Genomic DNA, 22,366 nt, shown 5'->3' on the forward strand with positions numbered 1-22,366 from the left:
TTGGTAATCTATTGAAGACAGATAGTGAGGACAATGATATGTCTGTGGGAACATTTTCTGAGCACCCACCATGAGCCAGCTTTTCTACATGGGGTCCTTTCATATGTTACCTCGTTTCATCTTTATGATTATGTATTGAACAACTTCCTTTTACAGATAAGTAAACAAAGTCTTAAAGCCAAGTGACTTGCCCAAGATGGCAGGGCTGTCGCCAAAACCTTTGTTTCTTCCTTCTACTAAAGTCTGTTTCACTGAACGGTGCAATTCTCCTCAAAGAACTTCAGACGGTTTAGTGCCATCTGGCTTGTGCTCCCAAACCACAGTGAGCACGAGTCTTAAGGAATGTGCCAGGGCATGGCTGAAACTTGAAGGTCTTGGAGATCTCAATTGTTTCTGTCCCCAGTTTACAATTTGTTTTAGGAAAAAACAAACAAACAAACATGCAACCTCTTGGTGCATTGTTTCCCCCAAACTGAGAAATGGGAAAAATGACTACCTACTCTCTTGTACTCTGTCATGACATATAAGAAAACTGGAAATGAAAGGGCCATGCAATCAGGTGGTCTTAAATCCATGCCACTTTGAAGTTAGTATTTTTATTATTATTATTATTTTTGAGACAGAGTCTCACTCTGTTGCCCAGGATGGAGTGCAGTGGCACAATTAGAGCTCACTATAGCCTCGACCTCTCTGGCTCAAATGATCCTCCCAACTCAGCCTCCTGAGTAGCTGGGACTACAGGTATGTGCCACAATGCCTGACTTTTTTTTTTTTTTTTTTTTTTTTTTTTTTGGTACAGATGGATTCTCACTACTTTGTCCAGGCTGGATCAAGTTAGTATTTTTAATGTAGAGTCACCAACTGCATTAACAAGTGACACACCTAACATGCCCAGTCAGTTCAGGGCAAAGGAGAAGCAGAGGACAGGGCCAGCCACCTTACCAGCAGTAGTCCAGCAGATGTGGCGGCAGCACGGGGATGTACACGTGCTGCCAGTACATGGGGTAGAGCATCGCTGCAGACCCGTGGATGCAGGCAGTCAGCTGGAACAGAGCAAAGCAGAGATCAATGAACAAATCCAAGGGAGGAGACACTGCCATTTGATTTCAGCAATACAATTCTATAATTCTTCAACATGTTTACATGATAAGTTGAAAAGCCTGGAGAAATCATTCTAAGTTAACTCAATCACCCTAATTCAAATTTAGTAAGAGCTTTCTTTTCAAAAAACTTTTTTCCTGATTATAAAGCTAATATACGAAACAGAAAATTTTAAAAATGGAGAAAGGGATTAAAATAAATGCCACCACCATTGGAAGATTTAACATTGTAGGTTCTTACACACAGAAGCACATATATTCCCTTTTTAAATACAATTAGGATGACTATACAGTATTCTTTTGTGTTTCTTAAAAGTGAACATTATTTGATGCCATTTTCCTTTAAATATTCTTAGAAAAAGGTATCTCTTAATGATGCTTTAAAGGCACAAATCCAGAATATTCTTTAAATATTCTTAGAAAAAATACCTTTTAACGATACTTGATGAATTTCCCATACTATTATATATTTAACTACTCTACTACCATTAAGTAATATAATCATACAGGTCAATAATTTATATCTATAGTTCCTAAATGTAGAATTCAGAGACAAAGGTTATAAATATTTCAAGACAATAAATACATATATCATAAATATGTTAGTATAATGAATAGAGGAAGGATGGAGACTCTTTACACTCCCCAGCCCCAGCCATCCACCACAATTCTGGCCTCCCTGCCCCTCACCAGCACTACTCCTTGTAGTCAAGTTAGTAGCTTTAAAATTGTATCTATTTTACTTTTATTTTTATTCTGATCAGGACTAAGGTTGAACATTTTGTCATATGTTTCTTGACTGTACTTATGTAATAGACAAATGGTCTATTCATATTCTTAGCCCACTTTAAAAATGAGTGTTAGTAATTTTTACTGGTTTATAAGCAATCACTGATGATATGCAAAGAATATCCAGCCTTTGCAGTGTTTTGAAAATAATTTATACTTAATTTTCTTTGAATTTCTGAGCAAAGAGAAGGTCTAAATAATTACATAGACAAATAATTTCTTCCATGATGGTTTCTACCGCTTTTATCCCAGGAAAGTCCTCTAAATTTTCCCTTAGCATTTAACTCTTCAGTCCATCTGGAATTACTTTAGGTTTAAGGACTGAGGTGAGAATTTATTTTTTCCACATAGGTAATCAATTGCTATGGCACTGTTTACTGACTAATCCTTCCTCTCCACAGTCTTTTGACTTACCCCTATTTTGTATTTTTTTTTCTTAAGAGCTAGAGACATCATATAATCAGTATTTTATACAATTAAAAATTTAGGAAACAAAGATAATATAAAGGGATACAATTGCTACAAAATTCAATATAGTGAAAAGAAAGGGGGAAAAAGCAACCTTTGGAAATATAGCTATGAAGTGACAAGGCCGACAACACATGCTTCTTTCTGTCTTTTTTTCTTTAATGTTTCTTTGGTTTCAGGGAAGCCTGTTCCCATGAGGACTTCGCTTCTTTCGGAAGCTGTTAACTGGCCTTTGCTGACAGAAGGACAGTTTGCGTGGCAAAAGAGTGACGTGCCAAGGCCCAGTTAAAAGCATCCCAGAGGTTAGTGTAACATGAACAGCTTTAAATTGGGTATTCTGCTGATGTTTCCCAGTTGTGAGAAGTGTGTGTTAAAGCCAGGGCTGCCACTCCCACCCCCGCCTGCCCTGACTCTTTCCTCTAGACCCCGTTCTTGAAGCCAGGGCCATGCCATGAACCAGATCTCATTCAGCAGGCACCCAAGAACTGTTCCCAGTGACCCCGTCAAGGCTGGCAGGTTTAACCCATCCCTTCACATTCTATTTCCGTAAGTACCCATATAAAGGAGGCTGATATATATACACACACATATATATAATATCAAAACATTAATTATATATATATCATATCATTAGTTTTATATATATTATATATCTTTATATATTTTATATATAAGTATATTCTGTATTTTACATACACACACACACACACACACACACACACACACACACACACACACAAACTAATCCCTTCAGGGCTTCTTAGAGATGAAAACTCCTTGCTGGTATTGAGTGAGTGGAGAATGAATCAACTCTGACCTGATTCCACCCTGAAGTCAGCCTGGAGGGTTCCACTGGCCTCGGGTCTCAGCTCTTTCTGCACATCTTTAACTAGCTGCCAGAGCGCTCCTCCTCAAGTGCAGGTTCCGGCCCATCACTTCCTACTCAGAAGTCTTTGGGGGCATGGCTAGCCCCGGATGGCTCCACCAGCCCACAGTCTAGCTTTACAGCAGCCATCTGTAGCCACACTCTGTACCGTCTTCTCCAAGTCTGTCCTTGGAATACATCACTTAGAGTCATGTACTCTTTTTCCTCCCCTCCCTTTCCACCCATCCCCTAAACTGGCCTGGATTTGTGCCTCTAGCAAACTCCTCCCTCAGGTCTCTGTGTAAGTACTTCCTCTTCAAAGTCTTCCCTGGCTCCTTGTGAATAGGCGATGATGATGATGATGGTGATGATGATGATGATGATGATGATGATTGAGACAGGGTCTCATTCTGTCACCCAGGCTGGAGTGCAGTGGTGCGATTTCAGCTCACTACAGCCTCCGCCTCCCGGGTTCAAGCAATTCTCCTGCCTCAGCCTTTTGAGTAGCTGCGACTACAGGTGTGTGTCACCACGCCTGGCTAATTTTTGTATATTTTGTAGAGACAGGGTTTTGCCATGTTGGCCAGGCTGGTCTCAAACTCCTGACCTCAAGTGACCCACCCACCTTGGCCTCCCAAAATCTTGGGATTACAGGCATGAGCCACAGCATCCAACCCACAGGCACTCATTATTAACTGGACCATAACTGGCTGCATGTTTGTCTCCTGACTGTAAAGTACAGGAAGATCCTGTCTTCACCTCCATGTTCTCAGTGGCCCAGAATACACAACACACACACATGCACTAGTTAATGGCATGTGTCCTGAATAAAGAAAATACTATTTTTTCTTAGAATATACTCACAATACAAAGACAGTTTAGTAGCTTGGCTTTTATCAGTAGCATACCAACATTCCCGTGAGTCTCGCAGAATAAGGTACATGACTCAAAGTCTAAAACAGGCTGGGCGTGGTGGCTCACGCCTGTGATGCCAGCTCTTTGGGAGGCTGATGTGGGCAGATCACTTGAGGCCAGGAGTTCAAGACCAGCCTGGTCAACATGGCGAAACCCCGTCTCTACTAAAAATACAGAAAAAGAGCCAGGCATGGTGGCACATGCCTATAGTCCCAGCTACTCGAGAGGCTGGGGCAGGAGAATTGCTTGAACCCAGGAGGTGGAGGTTGCCAGTGAGTTGAGATCACATCACTACACTCCAGCCTGGGCAACAGAGTGAGACTCTGTCCCCCAAAAAAGAAAGACAGAAAAAAATGTCTAAAACAAAAACAGCAAGCTTAGAAACACAAGCATGGCACTTTTGGAAAACCAAGTCATTCATTCATCCATTCGCCCATTCAATCATGTGCCTACTTTCTAATTCCCCAACATATAAATAAATAAATAAAAGCACTTCAAAATCTATAAGGTCCCATACAAATGAAGGTAACATCATCATATGAATTAATTTGTGATTCTCTTTGAAAAAGTCATTTAATAGAATGAACCTGGTTAAGCCAGAACTTGATTATGTGACTCTTTTTAGGTTAAACTGGTTTGGGTCAAAAGCCTATTTCAACCGATAAAGTAGCAGAGATCTCATCTTCAGATAATGTTCTTTTCATGTCTTTTTAACCTCAAAAGCAAACCTACCAACCTCAATGCCAAGATTTTAAAACTACTTATCCTTCTTAAAAAAAAAAAAAAAATCAAACTTTTAAGGTGTTTGATCATTTCATTAGTGGGTTTTCTAAGGGCCAAATCTCTGCAATTGGGGTAAAATACATTACTCATTTGATTAAGGAACAAACAAAACAGGGAATTATATGGCTCTTTTCCAAAATACTAAATGACATAAACTATATGCATCATTACTTAAGGACAGTCAGTTGATTACAAGAAAAGTCTTACTATATATCTATACTCAATCAGAAATAATGCACTCTGTTCTGTAAAGTATCGCTTGCCGCTTATTTTTAAAATAATTCTAAACCCTGTTTCTAAAAATAAAAGTCCTAAAGGCCTATGTTCATTCCTTACAGAATACAAACTTTAAAAGTAATGAAAGTATGTAATTTGGAGTGTAGTCAACAAAGGGGTATTGTGAATATATAATTGAAGTGCAAGTTGAAGAAAATGATTCTATCAAAATCTCACTCAGTGGGAGAATGGGAAGATAGTATGTGTAAAATTTGCCCAAAGTCATTAGTCACAATGAATATTCATCAGAAGCCAATTATCAATCTCATTTAATGACACCCCAAAAGATTTTGCCCTGAAGCAGCTGAATAGTCTAAGACTCCAGACAAAACTAGACAAATTATACAGCCAACAGCCAGTCTAGCCAGGACACAGACTGTAAAGTAAACCACTGGTGGATTTTGGGATGCACTTCAGCAAATTCTGTCCTCAATTAAAGGTGCACAAGGTCATTTATATCTCAGAGCTTTCTATATGGCTCTGTTAGTTTTCTTTGAGGCAAAGGGAGATGAGGAGAAGGCAGTGGGGGTAGGACATGAATGGAGAATGATCAATGACGGAGTTGGGCAAATCACAAGGACACCTTTTTTTTTTTCAGTCATATCTCAGAGATAAAGCCCAGATTGTCACAGTCTTAGATTCCAATGCCTCTGCAGAATCCTAATAGCAGCTCTGCAACTTAACATGAAATAAAAATAAGAATGCCCCCTCAAAAGACAAAACCATAATATGTGTAGGTACCACGTTGGGGTTTAGACCCTTGCAAAGTATTGTTTTAAAGGAAAGTGTGTGTGTGTGTGTGTGTGTGTGTGTGTGTGTGTTGATACACATATACACTCATCACCACATTTCACAGATAAGGAAACAGTTTCAGAGGTGAAATAACTCCCCCAAGGCCACATCAACAGTAAGTGACAGAACTGGGACTCACATCCAGGTCTGTCAGAATATAACGGCCACGGTGTTTCCACAATGCATAATAAACTCAAAAAGTATTCGCGTGCATACCCTGTACCATCCACGGTGCGAAGGACTCTGAAATAGATGAGGTATTGTCCCTGTTGACATTGTTAAATGACACAGATATGTATTTGCCTTGCTGCTAGATGTCCAAATGTCTGGGACAAAATAGCAATGACAGAAAATAATCATTTTTAAAACAAATACAGATCCGATCATTTCCTGGGGATGAGTTACATTTAACTAAGGTGTTGCAGTGTCTTTAATCCACAGGAAATTCTAGACAATGAAGTAATTATTATTACTCAAAGAGAAGGGTTTACATTCCATTTTGAGTACATATATCTGACAGGCTGGCTTGAAAGTGTTGGAAAGTCTTGCTTTTTGTCATGTTCCCTTTCACATACTTGTTTGGAGTCTTCTTCTAACTTTTTGACCCGGGCAAGCCACTTCCTTTCCTAGGTCTCAATTTGTATGTTAACCAAGAGACTAGGCTACAAGATTTCTGTGTTCCTTTCCAGCTTTGACAACTCACAATTCTGGAGGAATTGCTATCCTTTGATGTGAAGAAGTCTCCTTCTCTGCCCCAGTTTACCTTCTTCAGCTGCACTAAGCCGAAGCAAATCAGGGTCTGTCTTTAAGCTGGTCTTGCTTTCTCATCTCTGCAGCTCCAGGGCCCAGCTGGAATTCATGAGCTATGTAGGAACTACTACCTTTCAGTCACCCCATCTCCATCACTGGACCAGGGCATAGCCCTCTTCCTTACTTGGCCCCTGATACTCTGAATAACTCAGAGGTAGATGACCTCAGGTGACCAGGAACACAAGGGCTATGGATTTGAGCTCATCAAGGACGAAGACCACATTGGACTCTATCTTTTTTTTTTTTTCCTTTTTGTGAGATGGAGTCTTGCTCTGTCACCCAGACTGGAGTGCAGTGGTGTGACCTCGGCTCACTGCAACATACGCCTCCCAGGTTCCAGCGATTCTCCTGCCTCAGCCTCCTGAGTAGCTGAGATTACAGGCACCCACTACCACACCCAATTAATATTTGTGTTTTTAGCAGAGACAGAGTTTCGCCAAATTGGTCAGGCTGATCTCAAACTCCTGACCTCAGGTGATCCGCCCTCCTTGGTCTGCCAAATATTCCTCTTCTTACCTCTTACTATGCTCGACACAGAGTTGGTGCTGAGTTGGTGCTGAGTTTGGGGGAATGGAGAATGCCTCCAGATTCATACCATGAGGAAGAATAGGCAAGATTACCAGACAGCTTTTTTTTTTTTTTTTAAGACAGAGTTTCACTCTTGTTGCCCAGGCTGGAGTGCAATGGTATAATCTCGGCTCACCACAACCTCTGCCTCCCGGTTTCAAGCGATTCTCCTGCCTCAGCCTCCCGAGTAGCTGGGATTACAGGTATGCACCAACATGCCCGGCTAATTTTTTGTATTTTTAGTAGAGACAGGGTTTCTCCATGTCAGGCTGGTCTCAAACTCCTGACCTAATGTGATCCGCCCGCCTCCCAAAGTGCTGGGATTATAGACATTTAACAAATTGCAATTAGCCTAATAGATCACAACTAGAGGCTGTACATTTTTGAAAAAGTATTAAGATTCCAAGCTCTAAAAGCTGGCAGAGGAAGATAATCAGACGGTCACAGTCATTCTTTCCATCCTAGAATTCAAAAGGTTAAATAATCAAACCAACACCTGCTTCACAGGGTTAGAGGCATTTGGATTTCCCCTCTGAACCTAAACAAAGAGAAATGAATAAAATGATAAATATAGAAAGGATACCAGATTACTGACTTTAAAGGGAGGTCATTCTTAAGTTTGTTCATTTTGACCATGGATCATCTTACTTAGAGCAGTTGTAAAAAATGCTGTGTGTCTTGGGAAGTTGTTCCCTTTCTCAGTTTGAGAACTTGATTCTTTTATTTAATTATAAACCATCTTCGTAGGTATCTTGGTGTCATGATTCAAACACTACTGTGGTTTTTGTTTGTTTTGATTATGATTTATTCTCAAATGACAAATCCTCTCTAAAATCATCAAAACGTTTTAAGCAAAATCTGCAGGGACTCTGTGAAGTTAACCTATTTCAACCCTTCCATGGGTATGAGAAAAACCTTTAATTATAAAGGGTTCAGCTATGTTCAAATTGTAGTTACTGTATTTAGTGGGGGAGGAATAGGCTTTCAAGAAACTATCAAAGATACTCTAGCAGAAAGGCAACTTAGAACATCTCAGAAATCAAAGAACCTTCAGCTAGTCTAGACAGATGCCGGACATGTGAGTAGAAGGAAAGAGCAAACAGTGTCTCGCTTTTCTTAGCAGCTGAAACGCAGGGCTTCTTTTTAGGGGGTAATGGGAACAATTGTTCTTCCAAACTATTTCATTTTCAATTTGGTGGAACTCATCTTACTTTTTCCTTCTCCATTATTTTTTGGGAAAGGGAAGGAATAAACACACACACACACACACACACACACACACAAACAAAAAAAACACCCAACAAGGAGTGAAGGAAAGCATCTTCCCCCAACAGCAATATCACCTAGTCAGGAGAAAGCTTACACAGGCAATCAACCGCCTGCTTAATCACTTCTCTCCATTTTTTTTTTAAAGCTATCTACTACAGTAATTAGAGTAAGTTATTAACTGGGGCAACAAGCTTTCGTGCCAAGATTTGACACTTTACAACATCAAAGCAACTAAAACTGCCAGAGAAAAGCTTTAGCTACCAAAGCAGAGGCAGAAAACTATGGTGTGGTAAACTACATTGTAAATAAGCCCACAGCACTGTGAGTGAGGAAAGAGCTTTCTTTTCATCTTTAAGATGAAAAAGAAAAAGGCAAGGTTACATGAGGGACTGATAACAATTTATTCAATACAGGGACAGTCAATGTGCCGCCACTCCTCCGCACCATATCTGTGACAGACATTACTAACCGATCACAGAGTCGGGGTGTGGCCCAGAATCCTTCCTCATATGCACTTTTTTTGTTTTTTTGTTATACAGAATCTCGTTCTGCCACCCAGGCTGGCGTTCCAGTGGTGCAATCGCAGCTCACTGCAACCTCTGCCTCCTGGGTTCAAGTGATTCTCCTGCCTCAGCCTCCTGAGTAGCTGGGCGCAATGCCACCACACCCAGCTAGTTTTTGTATTTTTAGTAGAGATGGAGATTCACCATGTTGGCCAAACTGGTCTCGATCTCCTGACCTCAAGTGATCTGCCCACCTCGGCCTCCCACAGTGCTGAGATTATGGGTGTGAGCTACCATGCCCAGCCTCACATGCCCCTTTGATCAATGGATCAAAGTGGGCACTCAAGAAGAAATTGATTTGACACCTCAAATCTAGTATAAGTGGATATTTCTATTTCTTTGACAATATAAATCATAATTTATGTTTAGCTAATGGATCTATACTATTGCTTTAATAAGGAATCATACTTTTAAAAAGAAAGCATAACTGAACATGGAATCGTGAGTACCTATCTGTCAGGTATCCACACATAAAGAAACTAAGGAACCTTCAGGTGGTGAGTTACTAAATTTGCATAAATAGTAAAAAAAAGAAAAAGAAAAAGAAAAGGGACTGTTCCCTGTTGTTTTCTTTGGCAAATCTAACCTTAGAAAGTGACTGTAGGCTGCAGGTGGTAGCTCACGCCTGTAATCCTAGCACTTTGGGAGGTCAAGGCAGGTGGATCACTTGAGGTCAAGAGTTTGAGACCAGCCTGGCCAACAGAGTGACACCTTTTCTCTACCAAAAAACACAAAAATTAGCTGGGTGTGGTGATGCGCACCTGTAGTCCCAGCTACTTGGGAGGCTGAGGCATGAGTATCACTTGAACCCGAGACATGGATGTTGCAGTCAGCGGAGATCACGCCATTGTACTCCAGCCTGGGCAACAGAGTGAGACTCTGTCCCAGAGAAAAACAAAAAAACTCAGAAGAAAGATTCAAGCCATAAAACAGCCACCATCAGCTGGGCGTGGTGGCTCACGCCTGTAGTCCCCAGCACTTTGGAAGGCTGAAGTGGGCAGATCACCTGAGGTGGGGAGTTTGAGACCAGCCTGACCAACATGGAGATACCCTGTCTCTACTAAAAATACAAAATTAGCTGGGAGTGGTGGCACATGCCTGTAATCCCAGCTACTCAGAAGGCTGAGGCAGGAGAATCACTTGAACCGGGGAGGTAGAGGTTGTGGTGAGCCAAGATCGCGCCACTGCACTCCAGCCTGGGTGACAAGAATGAAACTCCATCTCAAAAAAACAAAACAAAACAACAACAACAAAAAACAGGCCACCATCATGAACACTGAATTCACATTACTATCTGCCAATCACTGAGAACAGTGCTTCACATATATCTAACTCATTTAATTTTCACAACAGCCCTATAAGGTAGGTAGCATTATTGTCCCCATTTTATAGATGAGGAAACTAAGGCTCCTGGGTGTTGAGGAACTTGTGTAAGGTCACAGCTATCGGCAGAACTAGGATATGAACCTAGGGAAGTTGAGCTCTGGATTCTGTGCTCTTAGCTCCCATGAAACTGCTTCTGTGTTCTGATCTATATTAATCCGACAATTACTGAGTATCCACTATGTGCACATGCCATGCCCTCAAGCAATTTAAAATAGAGAGAGAAAGATCAAAATGCAAACAATCAACTTCCACACAAAAGCATTATGAAAGAGGTGCTATAATAGAGGTTCAAGTGTGTTAGCATATAAAGAAAGAATCATTAATTCTGCCTGGGGCAAGAATCAGGCCTGCTTCACAGAGACAGAGACATCAGAGCCCTGAAGGTTGAAGACAGAGAAGCTGCTAGTCCTCTTCCCTGCTAGAGGCCAGTCGGGGGAAAGGGTGGGTCAAGCGAACACAGCAGCTTCTCAGGCCACTCAAGCTCTGTGAGGACTTGAATGAGAAATGACAATTTATTCAACGACTAAATGATTAGTGAGAAGTGGTCCGGATGCAAAACTTCATGGGAGTTGGCTGTGACTATTCTGTTTTGCTTGGATTCACTCCCTATCTGCTATCAGGGTGATCCTAATATTCAGAACTCTCCCAGGATCTTTATCGCTCTCCTTGTTTCTGAAAGTCAAATCAGGGTTTATGGCCTGCAAGGATGAGATTCAGCCTCAAGTAACATTTACAGAGTGAACAGTGCACCCAGTGCTGGGCTCTGTGCTTTCATGTCTGGATGGTCACTGGATCTTTTTAACCACCTTGAGGTAGGTGTGAATACTATCCCCATTTTCACAGAAGAAGACAGAGGGACTCAGAGAGGTCAAGCAACTTGCCCAAGGCCATATGGCTAGAAAGTGGCACAGGGAGGATTAAGTACAAGGCAGAGGCAGAAGTGGAACAAAGCCATCCTGACTTGCAGTCTGATTCTCTCTCCTCCACTCCTGCTGTCTTTTTTCTTGGGAAAAGATACCTCCAGCAGGGCTGTCTGACACATCTAGCTGGTAGACTCTGAAGCTACCAAGATAGCAGAAAAGAACAAATGTGAACGTGCTCCGTGTCTGCACTGACCCATGATGGCATGGTCTAACCTCATAACATACTACCTTGGTTCACCAAAGTGACCACACTTTCAGTCTGCAGAAACAACACGGGAAATTATGAGTCCTTGCTCCCAGTATCATAAGCACCCAGTAGGTGCTCAAATTTCTTTTATGACTGTCATGTCTGCCAAAGTGGGTGTCATTTAGGGCTTTTTAAGTAGATTATGATGCCAATGACTTAAATATTATCCATTAAAATTTTGATTCATAAGTCACACAAGAAGCTCTCAGTCCTACAATCTAAGAAAGATACAATTTATTTCATGACTTGATCGCATTACTAAAACAATAAAATTTTCTGCCATGGCAGAAATGGGATGAATTTAACGAAATGGCAAAAAAAAAAAAAAAAAAGAAAAGAAAAAGAAACATCATCTGTTTATACACATGCACCCCAAATTACACTGGTGGACTGCATTGGTATTCCGTAAAATTACTGAGAGCCTGAACAGATTATACTTAGCTATGGCCCTTTTCTAGACTAGCCAAGGCCCCAATCAAAGCTCTCCCAAAGAGAATATGGAAACAAAGAGCTTTTTAAGTGCCAGTCGGTATGCATAAACATCTTTTAAATGAACTTGATCAGTCTCTATTATGTCAACATGAAAATGAGTCTAACAATGCAAAATAACAATAAGAATAAATATTGTTTTTGTCTTACAGAACTGTCTATTCACTGGTTCCAAATCAGGCTGTGTATCAATCATCCAGGGAACCTTAAAAAATACACATTCCGGGCCGGGCGCGGTGGCTCAAGCCTGTAATCCCAGCACTTTGGGAGGCCGAGACGGGCGGATCAGGAGGAGACGAGGTCAGGAGATCAAGACCATCCTGGCTAATACAGTGAAACCCCGTCTCTACTAAAAAATACAAAAAACTAGCCGGGCGAGGTGGCGGGCGCCTGTAGTCCCAGCTACTCGGGAGGCTGAGGCAGGAGAATGGCGTAAACCCGGAAGGCAGAGCTTGCAATGAGCTGAGATCCGGCCACCGCACTCCAGCCTGGGCGACAGAGCGAGACTCCATCTCAAAAAAAAAAAAAAAAAAAATACACATTCCATGGTTCCATACTAGACTTTGTGAACCAGAACGTCTAGAGATGGTGCCCAAGAACCTGCATTTTAACAAGTTTTCTGGGTGGTTCTAACATAATGCTAATCCGTGGATCAGAAATGGGGAATCACTGACAATCTGAATCCTGTGCCTCATCCAAAGCAGGTGCTTGATGTTTGTTGAAGCAATGGGAGAAGAGGCAAGAGAGGAAGGTAGGAGCTAGCAGAGAGACCATGGCTGGTTGAAGTCACATCAAAGTGTCACAAATTAACCTGTTGAAATTCTATATTATATTACACAGTCTCTATGGTACCTCAAGGTTCTTCATTCCAATTAGAGTTTAACATGAATAAGAGAAAACCAATTCACACATAATTAAATGAAGAATACAGTTCAACAAGCAATTAATTATCTATACATTTTAAAGTCAGAGAATGCCCGCATAAGTAAAACCCACCAATCTCTCCTATTTTCTGTCCATGGAAGTTCCTTTAAGTTTTTAATATTCTCTGGACCACAAAAAAAAAAATGTATATAACGGAGATTAGAGAGGCTGTGTTACTTGGAAGTTTGGCTGCAAAGCCTCTATTCCATGCCACTTCATTATAATTTCTTAAGAATTTCCCTCTTCACCAAAAGGATTAGTTTTCTTCTCACTTCTTTGAATACTCTTAGGTGGTTAGTGTGAACCAGGTTACTCTCTCTCTTTTTTAACATATAGAAGATAAACAAAATGTTCAATTTATTTTATTTTTTAAATAGAACACTAAATTTAGTCTTAGAATTCTCTGTTTGGTAAGTTTCCAGTTACAAGGTCTTGGCTTCCCTCGAGCACAGTTTGAAACAAAATAATGCAGTTTGTTCCTACGGCTGGAACATGCAGAGTGGAGTGTGCAGGCAAAGAGGCCTTGGCTCTGCTCCAGGATTTCAAACCTCCTTCAACTGCCACTCTCATCTCTGCTTCAAGGGCGGCAGATAAGCAAACAGGATTAGTGTTTTCTAGTCCAGAAGAGCTAGGAAAGTTTTGCACGCATCATTCAGGTGCCCAGCTCATCACACAGGCTGGCATCGACATGACAAGGTGGCGTTCATCAGGAAAGTAGCAAAAATGAAGCCAAATATGAAAAGCTGCCCAGTCCACAAACTGGCCCTTTCTTAGGGCTCAAGACCAGATGGTACTCAGACAACGGATGCTGTCAGTGGGAGTGGTGGGACAGGACTGGGGCAAGGCTGGAAAAGTCTCCATGTACATCTCCTAAGGGCCAGACTGTGTGCTGGTGGGGAGATGGAAGTTTCACCCACCACTCCTCAGGCCACAGGGTACCCGGTCCTGCCCAGCTCCCACATGCCCAGGGACTAATTTTTGTTGACACAATTAGGAAGAAACTGACAGGGAGAGGGTGCCAGTTTATTTTTTTTCTTCCCTAAATGAGGTACCATCAGAAAAGTAATAATGGTTTTCGGTTATGGTGTGGAGGCTAATTAGGTCGTGGTCTTGCCACTATACAATATTTCCTTCTGAAAAGCATCCACTGGATAAAACAAACAGATGTTTCTCAGGAAAGTAAATATGCCTTTGTCATTATTTAACTGGATATTCTTAGTTGTCCAAATCTCTTTCAGTATCCCTAAATTATAAAGGGGGCGATTAGGACCAAGATACACTGCTGGAAGGAACTGCAACATATGAACCCTGGAAGGTTCTTTATTCTTTATTGTATAGGACAAAGATACCTAGCTGCAGTATATGAACGCTGAAACCACAGTGAGTTAGAGAAGATACGCCCCAGGGCTCCACCAAAGCCATGCTCATGGTAGTAGAAGGGTGCAGGAGCTGCTGGGAGACAGCCAAGTTTAAGAAGGCATGGGCAGAGTGAATGGAATCTGAAGTGTTTAAGGAAATGGAGCTTTGGCTAACAGACTGGGTGTGTCAATGGGAATTCACAGATCTGCCTCCTGTTTCCTGGTGCCTAGAGTAGTGTCAGGCGTACAGACGGGGCTTGCCGAATCTGAAGTGAAAAGCTTAATGTGTGCATTCAAAAGTGACAATCAGGCAGAGGTTCTTTACATTATTTTAGATCCATGGCCAACAGGGTCATGCTAAGAATATTTCTCTGAGTACAAGTGTCACAGGGAACTCATGACAGTGGAGAGTTACCAAGAAGGTAGTATGAGGTGGCAAGGACCCTGGCCTGGTTTTCATTCCATCTTTGCTGCCCATCTTAGACAAGGCACATCAACTTTTGGGGGTGCTAACATTCCCATCTGCAAAGGGAGAAGAAATCCCACAAGCTCCTAGGGTTGCTGCAGGAATGAATGAAAAAAATGATCACATTCATGATTAGCATAGTGCCTGGCACACAGGAAGGGGGCGGCTCAAAAGGTTAACTTAAAAGAACTTTAAAAGGGGCGGGGAGAACTGGGGGGCTCCCATATAAAGTACTGAGTATGAATCTACTTAAGGATATTCTTACACATTTATTCTGTGAATGCTCTTTGGTGGTCTTGGAGCTTTACAAGCTACAAGAAACAAACAAAAAAGCAAAACTCTAAGTACTATACAATCAGGTCTTATTTTTCACCCAAACCAATAGCAAACAGCTCCACTAGTTACCTTATCCACCAGATATGGCTCAGGGTATCTTTCTGGCTCTTTACAAGAATTTTCAAATTCCCTTAGTGGGGTGGCTATTCCTAACAACATGCCTCTGGCTCTTGTGACAGTTCCCACATAAGGGACTGGAAAATGGTATAAGTAATGGCATCCAACAGACATAACCTGGTTCCCAGGCATGCACTTCAAAGGGGCTAAGATTAGTTTGTGTGTAATCCCTGGATGTTTCTCCCTTTCCAGAAGCCAAAGCCTTCTTCCCCTGACACTGCATCATAATGACCTATATTCATGGCCATCTCTCCCATTGACTAGGACATGACTTTGGGCAAGTTATTCCCACCTTTCCAAATGGACTGGCTGTTCTGTAAAATGGGAATAATATCTATCTTCTAGGAATGCTGATGGAATTGTATTATCTCTATTAAGACCTTTGACCTACTTGCTCTCCATAGAGTTCCAAAAAGCAGTATGAATTAAACTCAGATATGAAAATATGGAAGAAAAATGAGGCCTTTGTGCTAGAGGGAATCACACTGAAGTATTTACATTAGAGAACAAGATTTAGTTAAGCCTTCCCTATTTATCATTTATAAAGGAAAACAATCAATATACATTAACTGAGCAAAGAGAACAAAAACTTACATTTTTCTTATACAGAATATCACAGTGTTATTGACCGAGAAACCCTGAAATGCATATTACCTGCCTCTGAACTAAATATTGTTAGGTTTGTCTCTATTGACACAGTCATTTTTATAGAAGACAGCACTCGAGTGCTTTTATCTTTCATGTGCTTGGTGGCTCTGAGGAGCATTAAGCCTCCATCTTATCAAACACAATTGAGAAAAATGTGGTTTGTCAACTATTGCAGGCCACATCAGGATCTGTCAAGAGAGTGTCCTCAAAAAATCTCAGGCTGAGATGGCCTTTGCATTTCCCCCTCCGCACCGGCCCCCATCTAAAAGATAATAAAAAGCCAGTCTTAAGGAAATAAAAGGCAACAATTGGAAAACTTTCAAATTCTGAATCTGAAGAGGCCCAAAGGCGTGAATACAACAGAAGTCTGCTCAGCTACGTCATTCCCAAACTCCGCAGAACCGCTCAGGATGCTGCCAACTGCACATGAGATACAAGGAGAACCCCACCTCCTCCAGAGAGGCTTCCACCAGCAATCTGTAAAACTTCCAACCTAGTTAAGAATTGGCCGGGCTCGGTGGCTCAAGCCTGTAATCCCAGCACTTTGGGAGGCCGAGACGGGCGGATCACGAGGTCAGGAGATCGAGACTATCCTGGCTAACACGGTGAAACCCCGTCTCTACTAAAAACTACAAAAAAAAAAAAACTAGCCAGGCGAGGTGGCGGCACCTGTAGTCCCAGCTACTCGGGAGGCTGAGGCAGGAGAATGGCGTAAACCCGGGAGGCGGAGCTTGCAGTGAGCTGAGATCCGGCCACACAGCACTCCAGCCTGGGTGACAGAGTGAGATTCTGTCTCAAAAAAAAAAAAAAAAAAAAGCCTTTTAAAAGTCAAAGTAATACATATTCATAGCTTTCAAAACAAAAAGTAGTCAAGGCTTATCATGAAAAACAACAGTCCACTTCACCATTCTCCTTACACCCTTCACTCAAAGTAATCACACTCAACAAAGGATTTATCTCCTGATTTCTAAATCACCAATTCTTGGTTTCACATTTTCAGCATTAAGACTTGGACTCTGCCTTCCCTTTGAGAATGAACTGTTATCCTCTCAGAGGCCAGTCACCCCACTTATCCCACTGACTTCATTCCACAAATATTTATCGTGGTGTTACCACAGGCACTGAGGACACAGCAGTGAACGAAATGGGCAACAATCCCTGTCTTCATGAAGTTTACATTCCAGTAGGGTAGGCCCTTAATAAACTGGGCATTAAAATTTTATTTCCCATTATAGAATATGTTAATTTATTATAAATGCCTGCACAGGCTACACACCAGGCTCTGTTCTGAGAGCTATGCAAGTATTAACTCATTTTAATTTTACTTCAGAGGAGGTCACTGGTGACTGGAAAAAGACACTAAAACAAGTCCACCTGTTTTAGTGGACAGGTGGGGACTGAATCCTAATGAAAGACTGAGGAGAGAATGAGACAAGAGGAATTAGTGAATAGGCAACTCTCTTGAGGAATTCTGTTCTGAAAGGGAGACTAGAAATGGGATAAAGGGGATATGGGTCAAGAAGGTTTTGTTTTGAAGTCTGGGAGCTTCCACAGCACGTTGGCATGCTCATAAGAATGTGCTAGGAGAGAAGAGAAAATAATAATGGATCCAGGAGAGAAGAGCTTGCTTACTGCTGGAGCAACTTCCTTGAAGGAAACCACAGTGTCGCCTTTCCCGTTGGCATTCCGAGGCCATCATCTAAAACTGCAATCCTTGCCACTCTCCACTGCCCATCCTCTCTCTTCGGCTTTATTTCACTCCTTAGTACTTAACCATTTCCTACTGTATGAGATATTTAACTCCTCTGGCTTATCGAGGACCTACGATACTAGAATGCAAGCTTCATGAGGACAGGGATTGTTGCCTGTTTTGTTCACTGCTGTATCCCCAGTGCCTATGGCAACCTCATGATAAATATTTGCAGATGAAGCAAGCTGGACAAGCAGAGTGACTGGCCTCAGAGAGGACAGACGGTTCATCTGCAAAGGGAAGGCAGAGTCCAGGAGTACAGGCCCCAGGAGGCTGAGCAATGTGGTGTGGGCTCCTGGCACTCTCTCCTGAGGGCTTCCATTAGATGGGTATAGAATTCTAGGTTAGAAATCATTTTCCCTTAGAAGGTCAAGACACTGCTTCACTGTCTTCTGCTTTCCAGAACTGCCACTGCCAAATCTCAGGCAATGTTGATTCTTAATCTTTGTACGAGAACTGCTTTGACTCTATTCTAAAATTTCATGAAACAGGAGCTTTGTACCTTCTTTTTAGGCCTCTAAAAATTTGTGAAATATATTAAGTATGTATGGCATATAAACAACTTTTAAAGAAAAAAAAATGTAAGAACCCCAAACCTATCACCTGGCTCAGGGGTCAGCAAACTACAGCGAAAAGGCTAAGCCTGGCCTGCTGCCTGTTTTTGGCAATAAAGCTTTGTTGGCACACAATCACACACATTAGTTTAACTCTGGTCAACTACAAGGTCGGAGCCCAGCAGTGGTAACAAAGACCATATGACCCGCAAAGGCATATTTATTATTTGGCCCTTTATAGCAAAATGTGTTGGTTCCTCACCTGGCTTAAGACAGAAAGTAAAACTTTTGATGTCCATTGCACGACCCTTCCCAAACCAGTCTTTTCTCTTCCTGTGAGGAAACCATTACCTAAATTTTGTGTTAACTATTTCTTTTTACCTTTGTAGTTTGTGTGAATCCCTAAACGAGATACCATTTAGCTTTTCTAGCTTGAACTTTATATTAATGAAATCATACTGTACAGTATATCCTTGTGCAACCCAGTTCCTCACTCAGCTTCTACATTAGAGACATAATCATATTGACAGTACAGTTCATTTTCATTGATCCGATCGATATTCCACTGTGTGATGACACCACAGTCTATCAGTTCTGTTGGTGGTCATGAGAACTATTTCCAGGATTTAAATAAAACCCAAAAAAAGCCCCTGTGAACATTTTTGTACATGTATCCCACCATACATGACCAAGGGGTGTGTGTACACACATAAAATTCCACCTAGGAGTAGAATTGCTGAGTGATGGGCATACGTAAATAGTTTTGTAGCACATACCCTTCAAACAGTAGTAAACGATATTCTCTAATACATTTCCAATATAACACCCAGCTTTGTCAGCCACCAAATCTTTTACAAACCTAGGGTTTCACTGTTAGTTTTGTTTGTTTTTTTTTAGAGACAAGGTCTCACTCTGTTGTCCAGGCTGGAGTGAAGCGGTATGGTCATAGCTTACTGCAAAGCCATGATCCTGGGCTCAAGTGATCTTTCTGCCTGAGTACAGGCGTGTTCTACCATGCTGATTTTTAATTTTCTTTGTAGAGACAGGGCTCTCACTATGTTGCCCAGGCTGGTCTTGAACTCCTGGCCTTAAGCAATCCTCCCACCTTGGCCTCCCAAAATGTTGGGATTACAGGTGTAAGTCACTGTGCCCAGCCATAATCACTGTAGTTTTAATGTGCTTTTTGATGATTACTAATGTGATTGACTATCTTTCCATATAGATGTTGGCCATTTGTATTTCTTCTGTGAAATGCTAAATCATGCCTTTTGCCAATTTTTCCATTGACAGGTAATTGTCATAGTTCTGTATTTATTTCCTATACTAATTTTCTGTCAGTTTTTCTATACGGCAAATCTCAGCTTGTGACTTTTCAGTCATTTTCACGGAAAAGTATCTTTTAATGAATAAAAGTTCACAATTTTAATATTTTATTTTATACAATGTATATTTTGGACCATCTTTAAATAAGCCCTTCTCTACTCGAAAGATCATCAAGGAGTATTCTATTTTGTCTTCTAAATGTTTTTAAATTTTGCCTTTCACATTTAAGTTATTGATCCATTTGGAATTTATTTTAGTGTGTGTACAATAGAAACTGTCTTCCTTTTTTTTCCCATGTGGACAGCCAATTATTGAAAAGTCCATTGATTCCCCAGAGATTCTGCAATGCCACCTTTTATGATATAAAGAGCCCATATACATGTGATCTGTTTTTGGGCTCTCGATTCTGTTCCATCAGCCCATATGTGTATCCTCATCCCAGTACTAGCATCGTAATTACTACAACTTTATAGAAAGTTTTGATATCCGGTAAAGCAAGCTTCCACAACCCATTCTTTTTTGTCAAGTATGTTGTAGCTCTTTCTCTGGCTTTTCCATATTAATTTTAGAATTAGCTTGTCAGGCACTATGTAAAACCCTATGGGGGTTTTGAATAAAATTGTATACAATCTATACATCACTTTGAAATGAAATGAAATCTTCAAGATATTAAGTCTTCTTATTCATGAACATGGTAGTGCTTTCTGTCCCTCTATTGAGGACCATAAAAGTTTTCCCATTTAATATGTTAATATCTAAGTTATATTAATAGATTTTCTAGTATCATCAATCATTTGCTTCCTATTTGAGGATTTTTACCCCTACATTACTCAGTGACACTGGGACTCAGCACACAATAAGGGATCAAAAACATCATGATTAAATGATAGGGAATTCAGTTCCACTGAGATGACGTCACGTTTTTGTTGACTGAAATTTAACAATTTAAAGCAACAGTAACTGGTTATGGACTAGACTCTTTTAAAGAGGTGATGATTGATGTGGTTGACAATATTCTCATTCTGAAACAGTCTGGGTGTTTGTGCCCTGAAATTATGAACTGCACATATGGTGTAAAATAAAATGTAAAACAAAGCAAGAGGTCGACTATAGGCTATTCTTAACACATAGTGGGCAATAAAAAAAAAACCAAAAAAACAAAAAACAAAAAACTGAGTTCTTGATGAGTAATCAATAACCAAAGAAATAATAAAATAATGAAAGTATAATAAAAACCATAAGGAAAACTCTAGTAGTCTCAGAGAGTTTTCATTATTAGGTGCCTTTTATTCATAGGTAAACACATAACTGACTTTATCCACAGGCCCTTCATTAGGGAACTCTCCGCTTATGAAAATATTTTTCTACTCTCTCTAACAGAGGGATGCCTATTAGGCATTCTACCCCCAGTCAATTTCTGTATATAAGTTTTGTCTACAAACAAAAACAACAATAAACCCAGCAAACAGATATTGAATTAGTTAGGGGAAAGTAAAGTGACGCCTGTGATTTACTTTGAAATGCATAAAAAATAAGATGGATCACCTGCAATCCCAGCACTTTGGGAGGCTGAGGTAGGTGGACCACTTGAGGTCAAGAGTTCAAGACCAGCCTGGTCAACACGGCAAAACCCCATCTCTACTAAAAACACAAACATTACCTGGGTGTGGTGGTGCGTGCCTGTGATCCCAACTACTTGGGTGACTGAGGCAACAGAATTACTTGAACATGGGAGGTGGAGGTTGCAGTGAGCCGAGATAGCGCCACTGAACTCCAGGCTGGGTGATAGAGTGAGACTCTGTCTCAAAAAAAGAAAAAAAAGATGGACTAATGGATGCTATGGATGATGAATGGTTGAATAAATACATGATAAAGCAACTGGCACAATGTCACTAGTAGAATTTAGATGGAAGTATATCAGCATTCACTATAAAATTATTTCAACTTTCTATAATAGCTTAAGAATTTTCATAAAAACCATTGGGGAAAATGTGAACTCTCATACTTAGCAAGTGAAAAACTAAAATAAAAGGAATATAAAAATATTTATATTATACACACAGCAAAAGTTATATAGAAAGTTCATTATAATTTGTAAAAAAAATCAAGGCACCTATAAAATAAATGTGAAAGGATACTAACAAAATACAAATAAAAAAATAAACCCATGGAAAATATTCAGTTACCGCTAACCAAAGATGTAATTTTAAAATTAAAGCAAGCCTGAAATACCATAACATATCTACTTTCTTAGCAGAATTAAAACACCTGAGCGCATGCACGTGCAAGCATGCACACTCTCTCTCTCGCCTGGCAAAGCTGCCGTGAAAATGGTGCACTCATCTACAGCTGGCAGCCTTCACTGTAAACAAGCACCGCCCGTTTGGGAAGCAATTTGGCAGTCCCTAAATCATAGTGCTTATCAAGTCCTGTGACCTGGTGTCCCCCTCCTTAGAATATAACTGTAACAGTCAAAAGAAGCCAAAAGATGTTCATTGCAGTATTATCTACTAAAAGGATTAAATCATAATGAACAACCTAAATGGCCATCAAGAGAAGAAGGATATAGTAAATAATGACACATCTGTATCATGAAATATGGTGTAAACATTAAAAAATGACAATAATCGAAGCTCATGTAGAAATCT

General features: G+C 40.7%; 1 protein-coding gene across 1 annotated transcript in view; it reads right to left on the minus strand.

Moving 5' to 3' along the window:
• The window catches only part of LOC104680724 (DENN domain-containing protein 1A-like), a 387,331-nt gene that overhangs the window by 81,340 nt on the left and 283,625 nt on the right, over window positions 1-22,366 (minus strand). The window contains exon 10 of the mRNA XM_030920077.1: window positions 943-1,043. Within this exon, the coding sequence (XP_030775937.1) occupies window positions 943-1,043 (101 nt within the window). The remainder of the gene's footprint in view (window positions 1-942; window positions 1,044-22,366) is intronic.

The sequence above is a fragment of the Rhinopithecus roxellana genome, chromosome 16 (genome assembly GCF_007565055.1).
Source record: "Rhinopithecus roxellana isolate Shanxi Qingling chromosome 16, ASM756505v1, whole genome shotgun sequence".
In the NCBI taxonomy this organism is placed as follows: Eukaryota; Metazoa; Chordata; class Mammalia; order Primates; family Cercopithecidae; genus Rhinopithecus; species Rhinopithecus roxellana.